At 41.0% G+C, this 26,966-nt stretch overlaps 1 protein-coding gene across 2 annotated transcripts in view; it reads right to left on the reverse strand.

Annotated features, from left to right (window-relative positions):
• abcc1 (ATP binding cassette subfamily C member 1 (ABCC1 blood group)) overlaps nucleotides 1–26,966 on the reverse strand; it is a gene marked incomplete at its 5' end in the record, with an annotated part of 115,479 nt that overhangs the window by 21,943 nt on the left and 66,570 nt on the right. Inside the window, 9 exons of one of the 2 annotated variants that reach the window (XM_080009112.1) lie at nucleotides 1,744–1,882; nucleotides 3,684–3,735; nucleotides 7,411–7,455; nucleotides 7,765–7,948; nucleotides 10,557–10,724; nucleotides 17,682–17,858; nucleotides 17,945–18,071; nucleotides 20,659–20,728; nucleotides 20,868–20,955. In XM_080009112.1, the coding sequence (XP_079865238.1) occupies nucleotides 1,744–1,882; nucleotides 3,684–3,735; nucleotides 7,411–7,455; nucleotides 7,765–7,948; nucleotides 10,557–10,724; nucleotides 17,682–17,858; nucleotides 17,945–18,071; nucleotides 20,659–20,728; nucleotides 20,868–20,955 (1,050 nt within the window). Of the gene's footprint in view, nucleotides 1–1,743; nucleotides 1,883–3,683; nucleotides 3,736–7,410; nucleotides 7,459–7,764; nucleotides 7,949–10,556; nucleotides 10,725–17,681; nucleotides 17,859–17,944; nucleotides 18,072–20,658; nucleotides 20,729–20,867; nucleotides 20,956–26,966 lie in introns of both variants that reach the window. The other variant, XM_080009111.1, reaches the window with a different exon arrangement.

Raw genomic sequence — 26,966 nt, forward strand, 5'->3', positions numbered from 1 at the left:
TTTTGAAATCAAAAGGCCGAAGACTATAACCTATAAATCCACACACTTGGCCACTTTAAAAAGCGGCTAGTAAAACTTTAAAACTACTCACTTTAATTTAGTAAGTATCGCATACCTGTTTTGTCTTACCTCTTTGTAGTATATTGCGGTGTTTGTCTTACAACACTGTGTCTACCTTACCATTCAGTATGACACTGCATTGTTGTGGCCTGCGACTATTTAAGATGTCCACTATCAAGTTGACTCACTGACATTATTGTCTGCATTTTATTTTATCTTTCTTTTAGGTGAATATTTTTATATTACTTATACTGTACTACTTCTTTCCATTTTCGATTTTAAAATGTTGTTTAAAAATTAACTGTTTAAATACTCTTCAAATTCTGTTTTTAAATACTTTTTTATTTTGATCAATACTATGCCCTTATTTGACATATTTGTAAAGTTGAGTTGGCTCTGAGAATCTCATTACTGATAATGATGCTTGCATTTTTATCAAGTATTTTGCAATAAACTTGAAACTATAATTACATAGACCTAGTTTGAGTGCTCTCATTACAAAGCTATTAAACTTTGTAATTAAAAAAAATTTAAATAAAAAAACAGCTAACATTTTGAAATTAAACAGCTGTAGATTCAAATAAACCATTAAGACCTGTTCTCATTCATATGACAAAAAAACAATTGATCTTTGAAAGATGACCTCTGGTCAGGGTTCAAAGGACAATATCTCAGGTAATTAGTCAGGGTTAGGGGTGAAAATCTGAGATCTCTCTCTGGAATGTAATTGTGTTTTTGTGAAGTTAGCACCATCTCAGAATCAGGGCCAAAATCAGCGGGTCGACCCAGGTGTCCTGTTCACGTCAGAGCCGATCAGAGGTGGGGCCGATTAAAACCTGGTGTCTCTTGCAGGGTCATTTGACCCAGGACTAAAACCCGGGTTTCTCCTTTGCTACTGATGACAAATGCTAGATGTTAGTGGGTGTTACTGGGTTTTTGGTGCAGTGGGATAGGGTATTTTAACTGTTAATTATTGAGAAATAATTTAGCTCCTCACTGACTTGAAATGCAGTCCACTGGGGTAAACATATCAGTGTAAAAATATAAGATGTTAAATCTCCTTTTCAAAAACAGAAAGCTCAAAGTCACACTTGTCTTATAGTCACCTGTCATGTTTTTCATTTTTAAACGTTTTGAATAACAGCAATGTCACATTTTATTTCGATCTGTCTATTGCAGTTGCCACAGTACATCCAAGTTAGTGCAGAGTCATCTTAGTAACCATCTAGGTCAAGGGTGGGCAAACTTTTTGGCTCGAGGGCCACATTTAGTTTTTTATAAGTGACCAGCGGGCCAGACCATTAGTAGATGAGGTGAAAAATGAGCAAGCATAAAGTGTCAAATATATGTGAAATCTATTTCCTCTTATCCCATTTTTTAATTAATAAGTTCATTTTTAAATAAAAAATACAACACCTCACCATTGATGGATTTAATGAGAACAGGCCTAAGTCGTTTGCCCCATTGGACTGCATTTAAGCACAGTGAGAAGCTGCAGCAGAGAGGTAAGTCTCTCAAGAGTGAAGTATTCAGTGTAGTTGTACGATGAACAGTTATAAATGATGGGAACCAACATTTTAATAATGCCCAAATTTGTCAGAGTGACACATTAGAAAAGTATCAAACTGATACCCTGGTCTAGGATGGTTTGAAAAGTCACTGGGCTCTGTGGCCTACACCTACCCGTCCTGTGTTGGCCTGGTCAGCCTCTGTCAATTTGCCTGCATCGGCGTTCTTGGCTTTCTTCCCCAGATCATCGCCACCTCCCTCGCTCCTTGGAGACAGTTTGGTCATGCTGCATCTGTTCTGAACATCCTGACCGCTGAATAGTGGAATGAGGAATGTAAAAAGAACATAAATGAGTAATAAACTTCAGGTCAGTTAGTCTCGTCAGTTTCCAAAATTAAACTCAAGTGGCAAACAGCAGTTCAACAAATGGCCACTAGAGGGTGACCAAGATTGTAATGCCTAAGTATCTAAGTTAACTTATCCTCATGGGTCTGATGTGCCTGACAATGACAGAGGTATATTCAGGGATGTAGTTGCCTTGATTGACAGGTCTCTCGTTCATGTTCGTCAAGTTGGTCGTGTTTCATTCTTACTCCTACTGTGTAGGGGTTTCACGTGTCCCACTTCGCCCCATTGCCAACATTTAGAAATATCTGGCTCTGTTTATTGCCTAGATGGCAGCAAGGGTAAATACCAACCCAAGGCTTGAAAGTCTCTTCAGAAACCAATACGCGACATCACAGATGGTACATCAATTTTTTTTTTAAGTCAATAGGTATTTGCGATATGATACGATATATGCAGATACTGCAAATTTGCTACAATATTGCTAAATTGAATACAGTAGACTATGATTTATATAAAACTCAGCGAAACACCAACACATTTACAAAATATCTATCATGGACAGGACACATTTGATCAAAATGATATGCATATTATTAGCATTATGGCAAACTTGAATGCAAAAGAGAAGCCCTTAATGTGTTATGTTTCCATTGACTTAAGTGGATAGAGATCATCTCCAGAGTATAACGTGATTTTGTTTTCAATATAGTATCAAAGCACAGAAAAAGGTAAAGACTATACACTTTCTCTACTCTATTCACCCCATTCTTTTGTTATGAATTTCAATGATTGTTTGTTTTCTATTCAGAATGCATGATTTAACTGCATCAATTGCTTCATGTTGTGGCATTTTAAATGACTCCATTTTGATCATTACAAATTGTTGCTATTCACCTGCTTTCATTTAACAACCCCCCCAAGTGTGACCTGTCAGTCTGTGTTTTATATTATTATTATTATTATTATTAATAATAATAATAATAATAATAATAATATTAAACCCTTATTTAGCCAGGTAAGTCCCATTGAGATTACAAGTCTCTTTTTCCGGGAAGCCCTGGCGAAGACAGCAGCAATACAGTGTTTCAAACGACATACAAGCAAACATTAAAAACACTTAAAACAAAACATACAGACAGGAGGAAAGACAGACAGGAGGAAACTGATCTAGCTAAGGAAGCAATTACAAATTCCAATTTTTCCTCCGAACCCTTCACTACATTTTAAAAAGGCCTAATTGGGATCAGCTCATCTAGCAGCAAATCTGCCTGCAAGTGGCTACAGGGGCAGAGAACATAAAGGCCTATTTGCCAAATTCAGTGTGAACCTTAGGGACAGTAAGAGGGGGTCATTTAAGCGCAAACAATAGTTACTAGTTTTTAGTGAGATATACACACAAAAGGTAAGAGGGGAGCAGACCAAGGATGGACTTATAAATACAGTAAATACTGTATATACCAGTGAGTGAGTCTGCGCAAAGCCAATGAAGGCCACTGAACTGATGGGATAGGGTACAATGCTGAGTGAGAGCTTTGCAGCCTGTCAAAATACTTAGAGCCTCTGCAGGCATTGAGCAGAGGCGTGCATGTATTTTTCTTATTTTACTTTTGTGACCTTCAAGAAATTTAAAGTTCTGTAAAATCCCAATTGGTAAAAATGCTATCTTAAATGCAGAAAAAAACACATTGTTGATTCAACATTTAAGGGACTTTGAAGAAGCTGTAGGCCTACTGAAACTCAAACACAACTGAAAGATTTTCACTCACCCAACGAGAGCAGCTGGACTGCCATTCTCTAGGCCTTTCTTAGGCACAGGATCTTAAAATGGGGAAAGGAAAACAGTTGAATTTAGACCAATTTCTCACAAGAATGCATTTCTTTGATACGTATTAAATTTGACAGTCATTAGAACCCTTAGTTCCACAAGTCACATTCAAACTAACGGTCCACTTGGATGTTGTTTGTTTAATTGTGCCTTGAATTCTTAATACCCTCATCCATCTTTGGTTTACGATGGCAACTTCATGGTGTAGAAGTTATAGTACATGAGGGAAAGTATATTGCTATTGTGCGATAGTTGGCTGTTCAATTCCACTCAAACTGACCACTTTCCAAGCAGTGGCCTTTGTTTGAATCAAAATGAACCACCTACCAAGTATTCATGCTCCTCCAGCTTGGCAGGAATTGAAGGACAGTTCAGTTGTCGAGTGGCTGCTGAGGCGATACAGCACCAGGCTTGGCCATGAGGATGCTGGCCAATGCAATTAGATTTGCAACCACAACCAGGTTAAGAGGGCTTCATTGAGTGAAGCTCACATGCAAATTCATGCCAAGCAAGGCTGAACTCGCAACCCTTGAAGAACATTTTCTTTCATATTTAAGGACATTTGAATACACCCTGGCTTAAAATATAGCAAAATAGCAAACCTTTGCTATATTTTAACCAAGGGCATATTAAAATGTTGGTTGATTCTCAACCAATTCCCTCAACACTCAACTATTGATAAATGTAACTTAGCTCTGCTGCAGCTTCTCACTGTGATATAATGTGATCAAATGGGGCAAACATTTAAGCTTTAAAAAACATGGCAAATCTCCTTTTCAAAAATGGGAAAAATGTTTTAAATAACAGTAATATAATTGTACATCCATTTTATTTAGAACTACTTTTTGCAATTGGTGCAGTACATCCAAAGTATAACGTTGGCTACAGTAGAAGCTACTACATCTTTGAAAAACCTGATAAAATGAAAGATGAATGTGTCGTCAGGGCTCAAGACAAACTTCTTCCACTAGTAGCACTAGTGCTCCCTACTCAGAATTTTAGGAGCACCAGTGCAAAATTTAGGAGCGGTGCTGAAATCGACATGCTGAAATCGACATGCAACACAACACTCATATTTTTTCCATATTAACTGTATTACTGATAAATGCTTTTGTAATAAATAGACAATTTTCAGAAATAACAATGTGCTGTTTTATTTTAAAGGAAAAAGTCAACAAGTGAAGTAGTGCAGCAAATATCATTATTATTTGGTGTCTATGTTTTAAAAAAAGCACTATTTAACTTAAAGTAACAAATGTTAACATAAGGTATGTGGTCAGTACATTGCTGTCATCAACAGCCATGGCACAACACACAGGTTTCGGTTAAAATAATCGCTTAATTAGTAGTCTATTTTCCATTTTTTGTGGCAACTTTCTAAAATGTCACAACACGCGCGCTCCCTCCTAGTGTTACACATGATTTACGATGATGATTAAAAAAAACAAAAAAACGTGCTGGATATTTTCAAGTCGCGCTGCTGCTCCTAGTAATAAAATTTAGTAGCCTCCAAAGATGTCTCCAAAAATGGTCGCAAATGTGACAAAATGGAGCCCTGATCATGCCAAATCTATTGAAGACAGCAACACCAAAGCGTGATTTGGGATACAACACATGTGAAATGAAAATGGAGATGATCTGTACATTAGAAGCAGCAGCTTTGGAACGCTTGCATTGCATACTTCCTGATGTGTGAAAATCTGTGATGTTAACACCACGTTCCAAATTATTATGCAAATGATATTTTTCTCTGATTTTCCTAAATAGTCGATGCAAATGACAGTCAGTATAATTTTCAAGTCATCCACTGTTTGAATATTTTGGAACAAACCTCCCAATGATAACATTTTTTTTCCAAAAATAAAAAACTCAAAATGCACTGTTCCAAATTATTATTCACAAGAGTTTCAAAACATTTTATAGGTTGTAAAGAACTGAAAATGGTCATTTGTTGAATTTGCAGCATCAGGTGGTCATATTTACTGAAATCAAAAGCTATTTCAATCAAAAACATCTTAACAGGCCAAGTTACATGTTAACATAGGACCCTTCTTTGATAGCACCTTCACAATTCTTGCATCCATTGAACTTGTGAGTCTTTGGAGAGTTTCTGCTTGAATTTCTTTGCAGGATGTCAGAATAGCCTCCCAGAGCTGCTGTTTTGATGCAAACTGCCTCCCACCCTCATAGATCTTTTGCTTGAGGATGCTCCAAAGATTCTCAATAGGGTTGGGGTCAGGGGAGGAAGGGGGCCACACCATGAGTTTTTCTCCTTTTTTGCCCATAGCAGCCAATGACACAGAGGTATTCTTTGCAGCATGAGATGGTGCATTGTCATGCATGAAGATGATTTTGCTACGGAAGGCACGGTTCTTCTTTTTGAACCATGGAAGACAGGTCAGTCAGAAACTCTATATACTTTGCCGAGGTCATTTTCACACCTTCAGGGAGCTACCAGCTCTCTCCCCATGATTCTGGCCCAAAACATGACTCTGCAACCTTCTTGCTGACATCGCAGCCTTGTTGGGACATGGTGGCCATCCACCAACCATCCACTACTCTATCCACCTGGACCATCCAGGATTGCACGGCACTCATCAGTAAACAAGACTGTTTGAAAATTAGTCTTCATGTATTTTGGGGCCCACTGCAACCATTTCTGCTTGTGAGCATTGGTTAGGGGTGGCCCAATAGTAGGTTTATGCACAACTGCAAGCCTCTGGAGGATCCTACACCTTGGGGTTCGCGGGACTCCAGAGGCACCAGCAGCTTCAAATACCTGTTTGCTGCTTTGTAATGGCATTTTAGCAGCTGCTCTCTTAATCCGATGAATTTGTCTGGCAGAAACCTCCCTCATTATGCCTTTATCTGCACTAACCCATCTGTGCTCTGAATCAGCCACAAATCTCTTCACAGTACGATGATCACACTTAAGTTTTTGTGAAATATCTAATGTTTTCATACCTTGTCCAAGGCATTGCACTATTTGACGCTTTTAGGCAGCAGAGAGATACTTTTTCTTTCCCATATTGCTTGAAACCTGTGGCCGGCTTTATAATGTGGAACATCCTTCTTAAGTAGTTTTCCTTTAATTTGGCTCACCTGGCAAACTAATTAATCACAAGTGTCTGAGATTGATTTCAGTGATCCAAAGAGCCCTGAGACACAATACCATCCATGAGTTTAGTTGATAAACAAAAAATGTAATGTTTATGACCCTTAAATCCAATTTGCATAATAATTTGAAACACGGTGTAATGGTCATTTAAAATAAAAGACAATTCACTGAGCTTTTTTAACCTGGATGCAAAAGGCACCCAAAACTCAAGATAAGGGCTCCATCTGGCCAAAGATCATCATAAATGCAGACCACTGCCAACTGCGCATGTGCTTTACCCCAAAGGCTATGACATCCTCTTATCTTCCCAATTAGTATTTATGTAAAATACTTCACAGAAACATTTTAAAAATTAAAAATTCAAACATGTTTTTCATTACCCTACATGGGGAACGTTTTTTTCCTCACAAATATGAACGCCCCTCCGTTTATTTATTTGTTGTAGACTTGTTTCGCTGAGATGGTAGCAGCCAAACGGGGGAGCAAGACAAGGAACAGTAATGAGGCATCGTTACCCTGTGTTAAAAGACCACTCAAATACCACTCAAACCTTCAGCTTTGCCCTTTTCTTCCTCCTCCTTATCCTCGTGACCCTCTTCTAAATGGAGGGCAGATGAGTGAAAGACAAAAAATAAAAAGGTGGGGGTAGACAAATTAAGACACACAAAGAAGCAAAAAAATGGGAGGCTGACAGTTGCCAACAAGGTTATACTTAAGAATACAAAAAAAAAATGCATGAACTAAAAATAAATTCACCCAATTAGCTGTAATTTAAAGTCTAATTTTGGGTGCTAAAGCTAAATAATTTGATGTTGTAATAATATTAAATAATAAATTATCTTTGTCAGGGCCAGAAATTGAGTCAGTTACTAGCCCAAAAAGCTAGTAAAAATGTTTTGCTCACTGGTGCTGTCGGGCGCATCTCCCTGCTCTGTGCTGGCATAGGTGTGCAGGAACTCTGCGAAGGCGCCCTCCCTGTCCATCAGCTCCTGGTAGGATCCAATTTCTGTGATCTGTCCATCCACCATCACCAGGATCAGATCTGCCTGGGGTAGGTAGCTCAGACCGTGGGTTACCAGCAGGCGTGTCTGGTGGTACACAACAGAATATGCGTGAAAGGATTTCTGCACTTGCTACAGTTGATCGAAAGCATAACGTTGGCTCCAATATTGCCAGTAGGAAGTGACAACTTCCTGTTTCTAGTATCTTACAATAGTGCAGATGTACCAAAATGAGCTGATTTGCCCAAGTCCGAAAGACTCAATAAAACCCAAGAAAAACCTGATAAAATGCAGGGATTACAACCATTTTTTCCCGGAGAACATAAAGTGACAATATTGTTGAGTTTCCTATTTTCAAACAGTCGTTCTTCCTATTGGACTGCATTTAAGCACAGTGGGAATCTGTAGCATAGTGGTCAATTTCTCAATAGTAAAGTATTCAGTAAGGCTGCGCTATGAAAAGTTATTAATTGTGGGATGGAACACTTTTATAAGCCCTGGGTTAAGAAATTGTAGAACTGTCCTTTAATTATTTATTTTGGGTGATTTTCTCATGTTTTCACTACCTTTCTCTTAAGATACAAAGAATGAAAATTTCAGTTGCTTCGTTCCAAAAAAAAAAAAAAAAGGCACACTGAAATACAGTTAGTAAAGCCTGTGGGCATGTTATATACATACATACACACACACACACACACACACACACACACACACACACAGTATATATATATATATATATATATATATATATATATATATATATATATATATATATATATATATTATTTTTTTTTTTTTCCCCCCAATAATATTGCCACCTAAAGCCGGCATGTCAACTTAGTGATAAGTAGAACAAAATTCTATTTAATGTGTATATAACAGATATTTGAATAACCATTTCCTTACACATGCATTCTTGTGTTTCCCTTATTGGTAATGTTTTTATATTAAGGTGCTTGTAAAAAGCGCTAGTTAATAGTTAATAAGGTCCCTATATGATTCTTAACATTATTGTCTTAATAAGACTATATACTGTATATATAAGTGTTAATAATATCATTTATTAGCAGTTAACTACGCACTTATTAACAGTTAACTATGCTTTTATTATGTTTTAATAAGGTTAATAAGACTATATAAGTGTTAATTACAGCATTTATTAGCAGTTAATAATAGCATTTATTAGCAGTTAACTATGCACCTATTAAGAGTTAACTATGCTTTTATTATGTGTTAATACGACTCTATAAGTGTTAATTACAGCATTTAAGATAAGATAAACCTTTATTAGTCCCACAATGGGGAAATTTACATCGTTCCAGCAGAAAATATAGAGCATATCAAGTACACACTATAAATAAAATAAAATATATAGAAGCATTAAAAATATAAATTAAAAATCACCATAAATGGGAACCAGATAGTACTAAGTGTATTACATATATCTTGACACATTGCACATCAGGGATTGCACCTTCTTTTTTTTTTTTTTTTTTATATATAAAAAAAAATTGCACTTGGATTTTTTGACAGCCGCAGGAAGGAAGGACCTGTGATAGCGCTCCTTCCCATTTATTAGCAGTCAATAATAGCATTTATTAGCAGTTAACTACGCATCTATTAAGAGTTAACTATGCTTTTATTATGTGTTAATAAGACTATGTAAGTGTTAATTACAGCATTTATTAGCAGTTATCTATGCAGTTAACTATGCTTTTTTTCAGGTACAAAATCTAAAGCAAGAGTAGTGCCTTAATAAAGTTAATAAATCCTTTATTATGCACTTATTAACAGCTATTTATGCTACATACATCAGCATGAATACGCAAACAATTTCAGTCGCATATTAAGGCAGTTCCTTATTGGTTGGAGTCGCTCTCGCTTGTTGACGTTACACCGCGGAAGTGAAGCGCCGTGTTACAGTATAGCTGACGCCTTCATTAAACTATTCTTACGCTCATCATGTTTTGGTATCGACCTGATTGTTGGTTGCCGGTTCCCACTTGTGTTGATGTGAAACATTTTCAATATATATTTTACAATATACAATTTATCTCAATGTTGAAATATACTGTAATTGTATTAATAATTGTACTATATTTTTTAAAGGCCTGTTTGAGTGTTTTTGTTTTTTGAATGTTTTATACAATGTTCTCTTTGTTGCAGCATTTGGCTACCAATTATGTGAAAGTGATAAATGAGCTGTCTTAAAATGTTTTTGTACTTCACCACTAAAATATTGTCTTAATTTATAATTTTTTATTCACATTTTTATCAAACTTGACAACATGTAGTGCTTATTCCAGGTGGGTGATCTGCGAAAAGCTTAGTTTGCTATTAATAAGGGCATAATAAAGGATTTATTAACCTTAATAAGGCACTGTTCCCGCTTTAGATCTGGTAGCTGCAAAAAGCATAGCCATCTATCTGCATAGTTAACTGCTAATAAATGCTGTAATTACCACTTAGATAGTCTTATTAACCTTATTAACACATACAAAAATCATAGATAATTGTTAATAAGTGTATAGTTAACTGTTAATAAGTGCAGAATGAACTACTAACTTAAAGTGAGTAAATAGTAAACCAAAGTTTATCAGGATCAGGAGTAATTGCTTCATTGCAATACCAATTTATCTTACATACTTGTACTACTTGCATAATTTTATTACGGATGTTATTGAATGGGACGTACCCTGTCCTTGAGGAGGCCCTGCGACCCAATAACCTTGTCGAAGATGTGCTTCCCCACATGGGCATCCACAGCAGAAAGAGGGTCGTCTAGCAGGTAGACGGCACAGTTAGCGTACACTGCACGAGCCAGACTCACCCTCTGCTTCTGACCTCCTGACAGGTTGACCCCCTGAGAGAAAGAGAGATGGTAAGTTTGTTTGGGGGTGAGATTGTGCAACAGGAATGATGGAAACAAGACATGCCCACTCCTGGTCCAGTTCATGGCATTATTCCAAATTGTGTGGTGAGTGGAGTGAGGATCAAACCAATTACTTTCTTTTTTTTTTTTTTTTTTTTCTAACCCGTGCTGTCAGCATGCTGGGCATACAACACAAAGTATCTGTATGCCATTGCATCCAGGACAGAGTTAAGTCTGCAAGTGGAGTTCAAGTTCTCAACCTGCAATGCAACTCTTTATTTATTCTTAAATCATCAACAACTGCTGCAACAACTGTCCTGTGGATGACCTATAGAATGACAAGAGCACAGTTTTTGGTTATGGAGAACCACCACCAACCCCCCTCTTTGGAGAACTATTTATCATGTTTGGGTTGATAAACAACTGATCACTACTCCAAGAGAGGGAGAATCACTATAGGTGAGACAAATAAACATACAAATAAACAACATTTACACAAAAACATAAACATTGGATGACACATGTATTGAAAAACAGTGAATTAGGTCCAGGAATACTGGAACTACAAATGGTCACGTGGCCTCTTCCTGTCATAATTATGGCAGTAAATGAGGGAGTGTGCGTGCGTGTGTGTGTGTGTGTGTGTGTGTGTGTGTGTGTGTGTGTGTGTGTGTGTGTGTGTTTGTGTGTGTGTGTGTGTGTGTGTGTGTAAGATGTCCACCGGTGAGTGTACATGACTTTTCCCCATTGGTACTGGTCTAGAAGGTCGGTATTATGTCGCAGCACCTCCAAGCAGCATAAGGGCCCCCGAAGCCCCCCGAACTCCACAGCCCTGTAGACACCCTACGGCTGCAGCAAAGCCCCAAGTACCCTGCCCTGCGGCCACAGAAGACCCCCGGGCCCCCAGAGAGGCCAGAGGGCCGTCGAGCCCTGAGGAGCATGAACCAGTCCCAGGGAGCACGAGGAGACCCCGCACCCCAGGAGCGCACACAAACAACCAACCCCCAGGTGCAAGCACAAGACGCAGCCGCCGGCACAGAACCCGTACCACAGGCACAAGGCACGGACCGCAGGCCCCGATTCCGGCCCCATGGCGACAGAACGACACCCCGCCTGAGCTGCCCGCCCCACAGGCGAGCTGGCTCCCCGGCCAACCACACTCCCACACCGACCCGCAAGCGACCGGCCAGCCCGCAAAACCCCAGTGCTCTATGTGTGCTGTTGGAAATTGCAGTTAAAATTGTGGGAATGGGAGTGCGCGTCCTTTAGGCAAGTCGAACCCGAATCACTTGCACCCCTCCTGCGCTGCAGACCCTGGTCCGATGGAATGTTGTTCGGAGTAGGATTGGTGTGCGAGTGTATGTGTTTCTAATCTAATGTGAGTGGGATTAAAATTTTGGGACGGACAAGAAGCACGCTTGGGCAGGAGCATGAAAGGCAAGATGGCAGCTGCCCACCGCATCCCCACCCACATAGCCTGCACCCCGCCCATCCCGCAAGCCCTCGGTCTATTGTGTGGTGTCTGTGCTGAGTATGAGTATTGGCACTGGGAGAGATAGGCGAGTGGCGACCGGATCGATCCAGGGGCGGAGCAGGCGGGGAGCAACCATGCAGACCCCCCCCACCCCCGGACCCAACCGTGCGCCAGTGCATCCACCTCCGGCAGCCAGCCTATAGCGATCAGCGGCAGATGGCACCCAGCCTGACCCCCCCGGCGACGAGCGCCCCGCACACCGAGAGCGCCAGAGGGCAGGTACCCACAACCACGCCCCGAACCAACACACAGATAACCAGCTGCAGGTACTCCCCGTGAGCACGGGATGACGAATGACGAATAGTAAAGGGGAGAGCAGACATCCTTGTCTTGTGCCGCGTTGTGGAGTGAAACACTGTGAAATGTAACCATTGGTGATGACAGAAGCAGATGGAGAGTTGTGGAGGATTGACCCAATGAATGAGTGACTCTCCAAAGCCAAATTTGTTAAGGATTGAAAAGAGATATGTCCAATTAACTCTGTCAAATGCTTTTTCGGCATCCAAAGAGGCAATAATAGTATTAAAGTTGTTCCTTTGAGATATGCTGATCAGACTGAATAAACGATGCATATTGCTGGATCAGTGTCTGCCTTTGACAAAGCCTGTTTGGTCTGTGTGAATTATAAATGGAATTAGCTTTTAAATTCTGTTGGTTAGTGTTTTACTTATTATCTTAAGGTCGCAATTAATAAGGCTTATGGGTCAATAACTGGAGGTGAGTGTTTGGTCTTTTTTGGGTTTGAGCAAAACCGAAATGAGAGCAGTTCTCAACCATTCTGATGAATAATGGGGAGATAAATGGCCAGAAGTGTTTATAAAATTCCACTGGGTAGTTATCTGATCCAGGTGATTTATTGTTGGGCATAGAGTAGAGCGCATTCCTGAGTTCTTCAAGAGTAAGTGGTTGATCTAAGGTGGTAGCTTGCTCCGTCAAAAGTTTAGAAAGATCAATATCATCAAGGAATGAGTGAATGTTTGATATATTCGGTTCATTATCTGAGTGATATAGGTTATTATAAAAGTCTATAAATATGTTATTGATGTTATTCTACCCTGTGAATCTTTGATGGCTGTAATAAGCGATTTTTCTCTATCACGTTTCAATTGATTGGCAAGAAATGTACCTGATTTGTCATTGAATTCAAAACAATTTGCTCTTGTTCGTTGCATAAGGAATTGTGTCTTTTGATGGATTATAGTATCAAGTTGAGATGTAATTGTCCAGATCTCATCAGGGTGGACAGGAGCATGCTGTGATCTCACGAGAAGACGGAAGCGGAAGTGAGTAGTGAGTGGAGACTCAACTTTTGCGAATTGCAAATAATATTTATATATATATATATATATATATATATATATATATATATACACAGTGGGGCAAAAAAGTATTTAGTCAGCCACCAATTGTGCAAGTTCTCCCACTTAATAAGATGAGAGAGGCCTGTTATTTTCATCATAGGTTCACTTCGACTATGAGAGACAAAATGAGAAAAAAAAATCCAGAAAATCACATTGTCTGATTTTTAAATAATTTATTTGCAAATTATGGTGGAAAATAAGTATTTGGTCAATAACAAAGGTTCATCTCAATACTTTGTTATATACCCTTTGGTTGTAATGACAGAGGTCAAACGTTTTCTGTAAGTCTTCACAAGGTTTTCACACACTGTTGCTTGTATTTTGGGCCATTCCTCCATGCAGATCTCCTCTAGAGCAGTGATGTTTGGGGCTGTCGCTGGGCAACATGGACTTTCAACTCCCTCCAAAGATTTTCTATGGGGTTGAGATCTGGAGACTGGCTAGGCCACTCCAGGACCTTGAAATGCTTCTTACGAAGCCACTCCTTCGTTGCCCGGGCGGTGTGTTTGGGATCATTGTCATGCTGAAAGACCCAGCCACGTTTCATCTTCAATGCCCTTGCTGATGGACGGAGGTTTTCACTCAAATTCTCACGATACATGGCCCCATTCATTCTTTCCTTTACACGGAAAGAATGATGTTTCCACCCCCATGCTTCACAGTAGGTATGGTGTTCTTTGGATGCAACTCAGGTTTCTTTCTCCTCCAAACATGACAAGTTGAGTTTTTACCAAAAAGTTCTATTTTGGTTTCATCTGACCATATGACATTCTCCCAATCCTCTTCTGGATCATCCAAATGCTCTCTAGCAAACTTCAGATGGGCCTGGACATGTACTGGCTTAAGCAGGGGGACACGTCTGGCACTGCAGGATTTGAGTCCCTGGCGGCGTAGTGTGTTACTGATGGTAGCCTTTGTTACTTGGGTCCCAGCTCTCTGCAGGTCATTCACTAGGTCCCCCCATGTGGTTCTGGGTTTGCTCACCGTTCTTGTGATCATTTTGACCCCACGGGGTGAGATCTTGCGTGGAGCCCCAGATCGAGGGAGATTATCAGTGGTCTTGTCAGTGGCACGGTGGCGCAGTGCATTGCACTGCTGCCTCACAGCAAGAAGGTCCTGGGTTCGATTCCCGCCTGGGGCACTGTTGGCACCGTGCTCCGGCGGGTTATCTTCCAAAAACAGGAGCCTTTCTGTGTGGAGTTTGCATGTTCTCCCCGTGTTCACATGGGGTTTCCTCCACCTCACGTCAGTAAGGACCCCCACCAAAAACATGCACCCATCATCGTCTGACCAGCGATGGACACTTATCACCTGGTCCCCGGGCGCGTCCACGTATGCTGCCCACTGCTCCTGGCTGTGCCCCCGGAGGAAGGACAAGCCAGGATGGGTCAAAAGCAGAGGAGCAATTTCACCGGCCACCATCAAGCATGTGCATGTGTGTGTGTGTGTGCAAGCATGTGTTGTGGAGTGTCGTGTGACAATTAAAGACTGTTTCTTTCTTCTTTCTTTCTTTTCTTGTATGTCTTCCATTTTCTAATAATTGCTCACACAGTTGATTTCTTCACAACAAGCTGCTTACCTATTGCAGATTCAGTCTTCCCAGCCTGGTGCAGGTCTACAATTTTGTTTCTGGTGTCCTTTGACAGCTCTTTGGTCTTGGCCATAGTGGAGTTTGGAGTGTGACTGTTTGAGGTTGTGGACAGGTGTCTTTTATACTGATAACGAGTTCAAACAGGTGCCATTAATACAGGTAACGAGTGGAGGACAGAGGAGCCTCTTGAAGAAAAAGTTACAGGTCTGTGAAAGCCAGAAATCTTGCTTGTTTGTAGGTGACCAAATACTTATTTTACCGAGGAATTTACCAATTAATTCATTAAAAATCCTACAATGTAATTTCCTGGATTCTTTCCCCCCATTCTGTCTCTCATAGTCGAAGTGTACCTATGACGAAAATTACAGGCCTCTCTCAACTTTTTAAGTGGGAGAACTTGCACAATTGGTGGCTGACTAAATACTTTTTTGCCCCACTGTATATATGAAAAAAGGGAACACGGCGCAAAACCAAAGTGAAGGACCTAGAGGATTAAATCGATTTTTTTATAACGCATAGGTGATGGAAGACGACCAGAAACGCAATAATCCCGTAAAAAAGGAAGAAGACCGACTCAGCGATGGACACAGACCATCTCATACCGGGTGCTGTTGAGGTGAGTGTCTTGGATGAGATTAACAAGAAGCTGGAGAACAACACCGAGTCCCCAGAAAATATGATAAAAGACTTTCTCAGCACCGCACTGAAACTCCCGACGGACACGTGAAGCAGATCAACTTTCACCGTGTTAATCGACTGGGACACGACGTGGGGAACCGTCCCCGCTCCATCATTGCTAAGTTTTAACACTTCAAGCACAAGGAGCTGGGAGCCGGGAGATCAACGACCGACGGAAAGCGCTGTATCCTGTCCTAAAGGAGAACCAGCAGAAGGGTAAACGCGTATCCATGGTTGTTGATAAACTATAGATGGTCTGTTATACCAAGACTCCTCCACCACACCCTGGTTATTTTGATCATTATGTATGTATTCTTGTAATTCTGGTTATTATATACTGCAAGATGTAGGAATAGGCATGCTATCTATGTCAGGATTTAAAATATCACTGACTCTCATCTCACCTTCCTAATTCCCCCTCCCTACTTCTCTCATCATCTCACCTCCCTAATCCCACTCTCACTCTATAATGTCTCTCACTTTATGTATGTTTAATCCGGCAATGTTCTGTGTTTATCTTTGTCTACTTGTCATTGGTTTGTGTAGTAATGTATCCGTACCAACTTCCTACAATACTATTGCAGTGAAAAGGATTGTAAAGAAGGAAATCCCAGACTTATCAATGGGAAAGCATGGGAACAGTAGTATAGCTATTGCCTTGGATGCACTGTGCCATCACCCCCTTACTAGCTTCAATGACACCCATTAAGTTTGTTAGTTGGAATGTGAGAGGGTTGGGATCACCTGTTAAACGTAGCAAAATCTTAACTCACCTCACCAAGATGAACCCCAGCTTCTGTCTACTGCAAGAAACCCACCTCACTGCATCTGAGCACCTCAAACTCAAAGCTAAATGGGTTAATCAGATGTTTTCCGCATCATACAACTCAAAAAAAAGGTGTATATTGATCAATAAAAGTATCTCATATCAAAATAAAACCACAATATCAGACCCAGAAGGCGTTACCTAATGATTAATGGGATTTTAGGTCACATTAAATTAACCATAGCTAATATTTATGGCCCCAAACCCAAATTTCTTTCACAATATATTTTCAAAACTCTTAGAATTCTCTGAACCAAATATCATATTGGGAGGAGACTTCAACACAGTGCTGGATCCAAATTTAGACCGTTCTCAAGCCAGAAATATTCACAAATCCTGGCGTTCATCTGAAACTATATGTATATGAGTGATCTTGCTCTTGGGGATTGTTGCCGATCAAATAACCCACATTCTAGAGAATACACATATTACTCACCACCCCACCAAAGTTTCTCTAGAATCGACCATTTCTTGACAAGTAACTCCGCACTGTCCAAAATCACTAATCCAAAAATCCACCCTATCGTAATTTCAGATCACGGGCCGATTAGTCTCAACCGGATAAATGAAACAAACCGGAACCCTCCCGACGGGTGGCGGTTTAACATCTCATTTTTGAAAGATAAAGAATTCAACCATTTATTTTCCTGAGAATGGACTTCCTTCATTGAACTGAATGACTCCCCAGAAATATCACTATCCTTACTTTGGGAAACAGCTAAGGCAGTTTTAAGAGGTAGTATTATTTCATTCTCCACTCACAAGAAAAAGAAAGGACAAGAATGCCAAAATAAACTTCAACAGCAACTAAAGGAGTTGCACTCCCAACAAGCCCACTCATCTTCTGAGCAAATCCGAAATGAGATCCGGACAGGTAAAATTACTTTCTAATATGCCTGGATTTAAAAATTGCTAACCAATCCGTTAGGTTTGATAAGACAATTGAGTTCCTTGGTACCTTCTCCCCGATCTCGGTGATGTCCCCAGCAGGCAGGTTCTCCAAATCCGGCAGTAGGGCGCAGGCCTCCATCACCTGGTGGTACCATTTCTCCTTCCTCTCCTGGCCGAAGATAATGTTGTCTTTGAGAGTGGCGTTCTGGATCCACGCCTGCTGGGGCACGTACGCCACGGTACCCTGGAGGAAGTGATTCAAATTGATAAATCACAAAATGCCTTATAAGACAGAGACTTTTTGACATCAGGGTGAAAAAAGAATGAAACCTTGACAGCAATGTATCCATCCAGTTTTTCCATTTCTCCCAGCAGCGCAGAGAGTAAAGACGACTTCCCCGAGCCCACGTGTCCAACCACAGCCACCAGGGAGCCTTCTGCGATTTGTACGTTCAGCCTGTAGTGAGGAGGACAGAGGGAGGAAGAAGTGAGAGAGCGAGAGAGAAATCAATTGTCAGAGCATTTAATTTCAAACTGATTGAAGTGGGGTCAATCCGTCAAAAGTCTGTCACTTTGGGGATGGTAGCTCAAGCGGTAGAGCTGGTGGTCTAGTGATCTAAAGGTTGCTGGTTCGATCCCAGGCTCCTCCTGCGAGCATGCTGTAGTGTCCTTAAGCAAGACACTTAACCCCTAATTGCTCCTGATGGCTGCGTCCTTCGGTGTTTGAACAATTGTAAGTCGCTTTGGATAAAAGCGTCTGCTAAATGTAATGTAACTAACATTAAAACCACTGACAGGTGAAGAGAATAACACCATGTTCCATTGGCCCCCCTTTAAGGGGTCGGATATATTAGGCAGCAAGTGAACAGGCAGTTCTTGAAGTTGATGTGTTGGAAGCAGGGAAAATGTGTGTGAAAGGATCTGAGTGACTTCAATAAGGGAAAAAATTGTGATGGCTAAATGACTGGGTAAGAGAATCTTCAAAACAGCAGGTTTTGTAGGGTGTTGGTGCGCAGTGGTTAGTAACAACCAAAAGTGGTCCAAGGAAGGATAATCAGTGAACCGGCAAAAGGGTCATGGGCACCCAAGGCTCATTGAAGCTAGCCCGTCTTGGTCCGATCCCACAGAAGAGCTACTGTAGCACAAATTGCTGAAAAAAGTTAATGCTCACTACAACAGAAAGGTGTCAGAACACACAGAGCATCGCAGCATACTGCATATGGGGCTGCGTCGCCGCAGACCGGTCAGAGTGCCAATGCTGACCCCTGTGCTTTGCTGAAAGTGCCTACAATGGGCATGTGAGCGTCAGAACTGGAGCATGGAGCAATGGAAGAAGGTGGCCTGGTCTGATGAATCACATTCTTTTACATTGTGTGGATGGCCAGATGCGCGTTGTTTATCTGTGGAAGAAATGGCATGCACTAAGGCAAGTAATAAGGCAATAAGGTAAGGCAGTGTGATGCTCTGGGCAATGTTCTGCTGGGAAACCTTGGCTACCATGCCACGACAACATTAGGTTAACGACCAAACGGATTTTGTTTTACTACATGTAGAAGACACATGTAGCCTCAGTACAATTTTATTTGCCTTTTACTCCCAGCGTTTGTCTATGGCAAATATAACTTTCCCATCGTTAGCAATTACAATGTTCAAACAGACAAGTACAGGATAAATAATCAATGTTTTTTTGTTAATTATACTGCATTTAAAAAATGGGACTAATCGGCTGTAGTATATGTGACTTTGTGTTCTTCTAACCCTCATTGTGAAGTGTATTGTCCGAATCAACTACGACTGCAGAAATGGAATTTGACAACGACTATGCCACATTACATTACGTTTTATGCGCGCCCACCCCATTCCCGATAGAATCGCCTATCAGTGATTGCCGGGGGGAGCTATTGGATGACTTAAATTTAACACCATCATCCAAGCCTAATGTACTTGTACCAGAGCACGTTGGGCCAAAGTTCCACGATCAAACCTGTAGATGTCTCATCGGATCCTCGGGTGAAGAGCTGTGCTCCAAAGCACTGTACCTCGAAGATGTGCTGACAAACCATCAGGTGGCTCAAGAGATGAAGCAGGACACTGCCAAGGTTTTTAACAGTAGGGGGGGGGGGGGGGGGGGGGAGTGTTGACTTCGACTGAGGATATTGATAAGAGGTCCTAAACCCGACTGATCCACCCTCTGTGAAGAGGGAAGAAGGAAGAATCTCCTTCACTGAAGTCATTGAGGTATGTAGAAAACTAGTGGAGTGGAAAGTTTCAGATGTGGACGAGACCTGTCCATACAAGCTGAAGGGTGTGGATGTTGTGAGGCTGTCATGGCTGACATGCCTTTTCAATGGTGTGTTAATGTTAAGAATAGTGCCTTGTCTCCTATTCTGTTGGTGATTTTCATGTACAGCATATCAAGGTGTTGCAGAGGACTGGAGTGTATCCAGTTTGGGCATGCAAGAGTCCGCCGCTCTGCTTTTTGCAGATAATGTTGACTTTTTCGGCGCATCAGACTGCGGTCTCCGGTGTGTACTGGAGTTGGCACCTTTATCCTTACTTTGTGTCCGGAAAAAGGTTTTTTTGCCCCCTCAGAGTATGGAGTGAGCAGCTGATTCCCAACTAGAAGAGTATATGTATCTTGGGTTCATATTCACGAGTGTTGAAGGGAACGTGACAGGTAGATGGGTGCAGCATCTGCAGTAATGCAGGTTGTGGTGAACGGAGAGCAGGGTCAGGAGGTAGGTCATGAGCTAAAAGCTCCACCAAAAGTCCTGAATACAGGTGGCCAAAATAAGGTTCCTTCCCAGGGTTGCTAGGTTCACCCTCCTCCACATTGAGAGGAGAAGTCAGTTGAGGTGGTTCGGGCATCTCCCTTTGGAGGTCTACCGGGCATGGCCAACTGGGTGGAGACTGAGGAGCTGCATTACATCTCTCAGCTGGCATGGGAACACCTTAAAATCCCACCGGAGAAGCGGAAGTTTGAAATTTGCATAACAATAGGTGAATCAAAACCTTGCCATATGCTCACAAACTCACAAACACACCTTTTGAGTGTCAGAGTTTCAGTTCTGGACCAGCTGAAAACCCCATCTGCGATGTAGATGCTGTCAGATGCTGGGAGGTAACACACACACAGGCAGAAAAAATGATTAAATCTGGCAGTGAGAGATGTGTGTTGACAGAGACAAGGGTAAGACACACTGGTTTGAGCAGAGAGTGAGGGTAAGAGAGGAGGAAAAAAGGTGAAACTCACAGCCTGCCCTGACCTCCCGCTCCACGCTGTCACCCTGCAGCTCCTCGTGTGACAGGAACACCTGCAGGCGCTTCATTGAGACGCTGGCCTGGAAGACAAACGGACACAAGCAGACAGAACGACGGAAACATAAATAACAGATGAATGTGACATTTGAAATACTGTGGTTCGGAGGTATGAGCATTGAAAGGGTAGGCATCCAGGGGGTAGGAAGGAAAGGAGCAGGAATTTAAAAGCATTTCTTACTTTCAACTACTACACGAAAGAGATTCCCCGAATGTTGTAAAGGCCACCTCCAGTCTTTTTGCCATTTGGAGCCATTTCACATTTTTCTAGAGGTTTCTCTGCGCTGTTGTAGATCGATTCAGTTTTGACAAATAACCATCCTTAGCCCTATCACTTTGAAACGTCTGTATCCACTGCACGTCTGTGTTCTGATTAATGGTCCATCAAGCCTCCAGCCTCCATAAAAGTTGAATGAGTATTATTTTGAAGGGAATTATGACATGCTGGAGTGCAGAATTTATATTATAATGAGATTATATTCTATATGATCATGATCCAATGATATCAATATTAACAGATTAAATATTATGGGGGGGTTGATCATTACTCATAATCGATTCAATTTCTGCAACCTCCTTGATTCAACTATTAAGGTGGAACAGTTTCTTTTCAATAGATACCAGTGGTATAATATAACCAGGATTTAACCACATAAATAGTTGTCATCATTGTTAAAAAAATGTATGCTAATATGAACAATGTATTTGTAATAACTAATAGAAATATGCCAAATAATCACAGTCAGACAAGGTGCCCCCCCCCCCCCCCGCCCATGCCAAACTACAACCAAGCTACACAACGTTCCTATCAAAAGCTGCGTAATATTTAAGAAAGAAAAGAAGGAAGAAAGAGTCTTTATTCGTCACGCAACACACCACACTACAACACATGCTTGCACACACACACATGCTTTGATGGTGGCCGGTGAAATGGATCCTCTGCATTTGAAAAAATAAAAAAGGGTGAGAAGCAATAGGTAAAACATGTGATAAACAATAAAGGGTGACAGTACAGTTAAAAATGATCTGATACATTTCGTTACATTTCGTCATTTAGCAGACGCTTTTATCCAAAGCGACTTACAATTATTCAAACACCGACGGACGCAGCCATCAGGAGCAATGAGGGGTTAAGTGTCTTGCTCAAGGACACTACAGCATGCTAGCAGGAGGAGCCTGGGATCGAACCAGCAACTTTTAGATTACTAGACGACCAGCTCTACCTCCTGAGCTACCGTCCCCTTCATACAATCAATAGTCATAAGCCACAGATGGTCAATTACACCTGTCTGTGCATTAGTTGTCGTTATGAAAAGCAAACAGGGATCGGTAGATACTAATAGTATACTTCAAATAAGTATTTCCATACAGTAGCAGTAATAAGTTTGGTTTTTTTTGTCTCCTCCTGAACATCATCAAAACTAACGAGCTGATTGTGGACTTTAGGAGAGGATTACCACTGAGGACGCATGTGCCGCTGGTGATTAATGTGATTAATAAACATGGACTGTACACATAGACACTCCGGTGAGAACGTCGAGGCAGCGTCTTTACCACCTCAGGCAGCTGAAGAAATTCCGGGTCTCGATCCTTCATCCTGACAGGCAACATCACTGCCTGGTTTGGGAACTGTACTGTTCAGGACAGGCAGACCCTGCAGAGGGTGGTGCATTCAGCTGAACGTACCACTGGAACTACCCTCCCCTCTGTGCAGGACTTATACACCAGGAGGTGTAGTAGCAGAGCCTGCAGGATCATGAAGGATCCTCACCACCCCAACAATGGACTGTTCCAGCTGCTGCGGTCGGGGTAGTGCCTCCGCAGTCACACAGTGCGGACAGAGACTGAGAGTTTTTTCCCGCAAGCCATAAGAACTGTCAACGCTGGACTCACCAGGGTTCCTCACTGAGACACACACGTATGTGACAAATAATTTCTTGAACTTGAACGTAGGCCCCACTGCCTTACTGTACTGTACTGTATGTAGCATACTGTACTGCATACTGTATCACTGTTCTGGGTAACTGCATACTGTGCTGAATTGCTGTTCTGTTTGGTGTTACTGTATTGGTGCGCCGTACTGTTGTATACTGTACTGTATATCTCCGCACACACTACCTCACTTTTTTCACATGCGACTTTAATGCACATATCTGTATATACAAAATAGCCTATCCCAAATACATAAGTCTATTCCCTTTATTTCAATTTTGTACCCCCACTCTGTATTACTTTTGAGTTATTTTGTTTTATTTTATTTTATATTGTTCTATTTACCTACTGCATTACATTTTAGGAATCAGTTAGTTTCACTTAGTTAGTCAAGTAGAAATGAGTTAGCTATTGTGTTCAGTCTAGAACATATTGTTTATATGTGCATAATCACCGGGCGTGTTGCATTCACATTTCACTGCATAATATATATGTATGGAAGTACATATATGTATGTGATGAATAAACCTCTTGAATCTTGGAGTAATAATAAGGTGCTTATAAGGTGCGCACACAGCACACTGTAGGACAAAAAAAACCCCCCCAAAAAAACACGCTCCAATTCTTAGAGTTAGGTTAACCTCTCACACAATGAGGTTAAGACAACAAAGTGTTTTAAGATAGCATGATTGTATTCATAAATTTATCAGTTAAGTAACAGTAAAGCAGCGGAAATGTACATTTTGCTAAACCAGCATACTGTACACATGCTGTATAACAGGCATCAGTAGTTCAACCTTGGACTTTCCCCTAACCCTGATCTTAATCTGGGGTAGGGTTTAGGCCTTTGTTTGTTTTGACCACACCGCAGCATTTATTTGAGGCCCAGTTTTTAATTGAGTAACTGTTTATATTAGAGGAAATATGGAAACTCAAATACAAGAATTACCTTATCTTCTAAAGCTTACACTGCTATTATGTACATTATTACCTCAATGCTAACCCTGCTATTTGTTGTTGTTTTCATGTCATTCATTGTCTCAAGCTCATTCAATTGTCACAGAGAACACAGAGGAACGTTTTTCTGAAAGTTTTGTGTATATTTTATACAAGCGCATCATGGAACCAGATGAGAATGGCACACTACTTATATATATATATATATATATATATATATATATATATATATATATATATATATATATATATATATATATATATATATATATATATACACACACACACACTACTCACAAAAAGTTAGGGATATTTGGCTTTTGGGTGAAATTTATGGAAAATGTAAAAAGTTCACGCTACAGTGATATTATATCATGAAAGTAGGGCATTTAAGTAGAAGCATGCAATTGGTGATTTCCGCATCTCAAACAATTCATTAAAACAAAAGCCAACAACAGTGGTGGGTAAACCACAACAAAAAATGTCAATGTCTCAATAACTTGTCATGTGCCCTTGAGCATCAATTTCAGCTTGACAACGATGTCATGTTGTTCACAAGTCTATTTATTGTCTGCTACAGTGTTACAAGCCTCGACACGGCGACTCAGCTGATCCCATTGGTTTTCTATGGGATTCAGGTCTGGAGAAAGTGCAGGCCACTCCATTTGAGGTACCCCAGTCTCCAGCAGCCGTTCCCTAATGATGCGACCTCGATGAGCTGGAGCATTGTCGTCCATGAAGATGAAATGAGGCCTGTGTTATTCATGCAGGGGCACAATGACTGGATTAATGGTGTTATTCGGGTAGTATGGGCTTGTCACTGTACCATTCACAAAGTGTAGGGCAGTTCTGTATAGACTAGACACACCTGCCCACACTGTAACACCACCACCACCACCAAAGGCTCGTCTGGTGACAACAGTGGCTGATGCATAGCGCTCTCCTTGACGTCTCCGACATCGTTGGCGGCCATCATTTCTGCTCAACGTGAATCGACTTTCATCAGAGAACAGCACTGAGGCCCACTGGTCCCTCGTCCAGCGTAAATGCTCCCTGGCCCATGCAAGATGATGATGCCTGTGCCTGGTGGTGTGGTCACGTACCCTTGCAGGTCGTCTAGCACGCAGACCGGGCTGATGTAAACGGTTTCCAATGGTCTGATGTGACACTTGGGTGCCTCTCACCTCCCTTAAATGTGCCTGGAGTTGAGTGGCATTCATCATCTGGTTCCGCAGGGCACTGTTCAAAATGAAGCGGTCATCAGTGTGGGATGTGGCCAAAGGACGTCCACTTCTATGCCTTTCTGTGACTCTTCCAGTCTCTCTGTATCTCTGTTGCAACCTGCTGATGACACTCTGTGACACTCTAAGCTCAGTGGCCACTTCCCTCAGAGAACATCCTGTTTGAAGCCCCACAATGGCGAGGTACTGTTGATCAATTGTTAGGTGTCGTCTTGGTCTCATGATGTCAAAATGTGAACAGCGTGATCAAGAGGACTGTTTAAATACCAATTCTAATTGAACCAGGAAATGTATTGGTCGATTCATGGATCAAACACCCGTTGTGAATTTTGCCGTTCAGCTCCTTGTTAGAGAACAGCAAGTTGTGCAAAAAGTACTGAAACATTGAACAGTTGGACATGTGCATTCAAAAGTTTAGAGAAGGTCAAATTAAGTTCACCTGTAAAGGTTATAGTGCATTTTAGGTTTATCCTGAAATTTCACCCGAAAGCCGAATATCCCTAACTTTTTGTGATTAGTGTGTGTGTGTGTGTGTGTGTATATATATATATATATATATATATATATATATATATATATATATATATATATATATATAGGAGTGGGAATATATATCATCTGGGACGTCACCATACTACGCAACGTGTTTTCTCCGAGGGGCACTAGGACGACCTCTAGGAGCACCCCGAGAACCTGGCACTGGTGAGGCGAATGAGATTACATCTAGTGGGATTTCAGCACTATTCCGTGTTCTGTTTGCTCTGTAACTTTCACTAACAGTATTTCACCTTATCAATCCACTAAAATTTGTTTCTGAACAAATTTGAGGCGAGAAATAATCAACCCAGTTGCTGAATCTTCACTCATATTAGATTTACAAGATATAATTTAAAACTTTGTTCCCACTTAAGTGACACACAGGCTCGCTCGCTCAAAGATTTTCTGTTTTATTCAATTCACTTTGTAAAATTAAATAAATACATCTACAATAAAAATAAATTTTTTATTTTATTATTTGTACCATCACCAGCACATCCATCACTAAAGGTTGAGTCCCTGTCCTGGACCAGGAGCTGAATAAGTTTCTCAAAATGGAGTTCTCAGAACTACGATGGTTCCTACAGTTGTGTCTGCAGCGCGGATACAATGAAAGGGACGGTTCTTCCAAAATGTCCTTAGAACAATGAAAAAGTTCCTGCGGTGCGGAAAAGCACAATATAGCGAGTTTTGCTATACATTAAGTATTGCGATTTACTTTGTTACAACATTTCACATTTTAGGTAAATGATAACACCTGTTACACACAGTTACGCAGTGTTTATTAGTTTCATTTAATTAAATACATCTACAAATAATAAAAACATTCTTTCAAACCATTCATTCTTTAAAATCATATATGTATATATTGATTGTATTAGATGTACAGAACATATGTTTTGTTCCAAAACATGTATATTTTTCATTAAATAAACACAGGAATATCCCGTATATGCGAGTTGCTATACATTTTGAACCACAGGTCCCCCAGTGGACAGGTGAAAGCATTGCAACTGCTTTTCCACAAATGCAGCCTGAGGGCGTTACAAGGCACCTGTGCTACAATTACATAATCGAGGGGGATATAATTACAACAAGGGTCCGATCGCGATCCTGTCACGGTTCTTGCATGGGTCAGCCATGCCCCAATCACTGATCTGCCTGCGCTCTGTCATGCTCCAGCTGTCCAGCAAGTGGCTCCTACTGTACAGTATGTACCAACTTACCTGATGGATGTCTGCGGGGCTGTTCGATTTATATTTGATCCCTTTTGTCTTTTGTAAATAAAGACATTGTTTTCTGATACAACCCCATGTTAGATGAGGCATTGTGGGCCTCCTTACTTTGCCGGATTCACGACAGCAGTA

This window comes from Zeus faber (genome assembly GCF_960531495.2).
Source record: "Zeus faber genome assembly, chromosome: 11".
Classification (NCBI taxonomy): domain Eukaryota; kingdom Metazoa; phylum Chordata; class Actinopteri; order Zeiformes; family Zeidae; genus Zeus; species Zeus faber.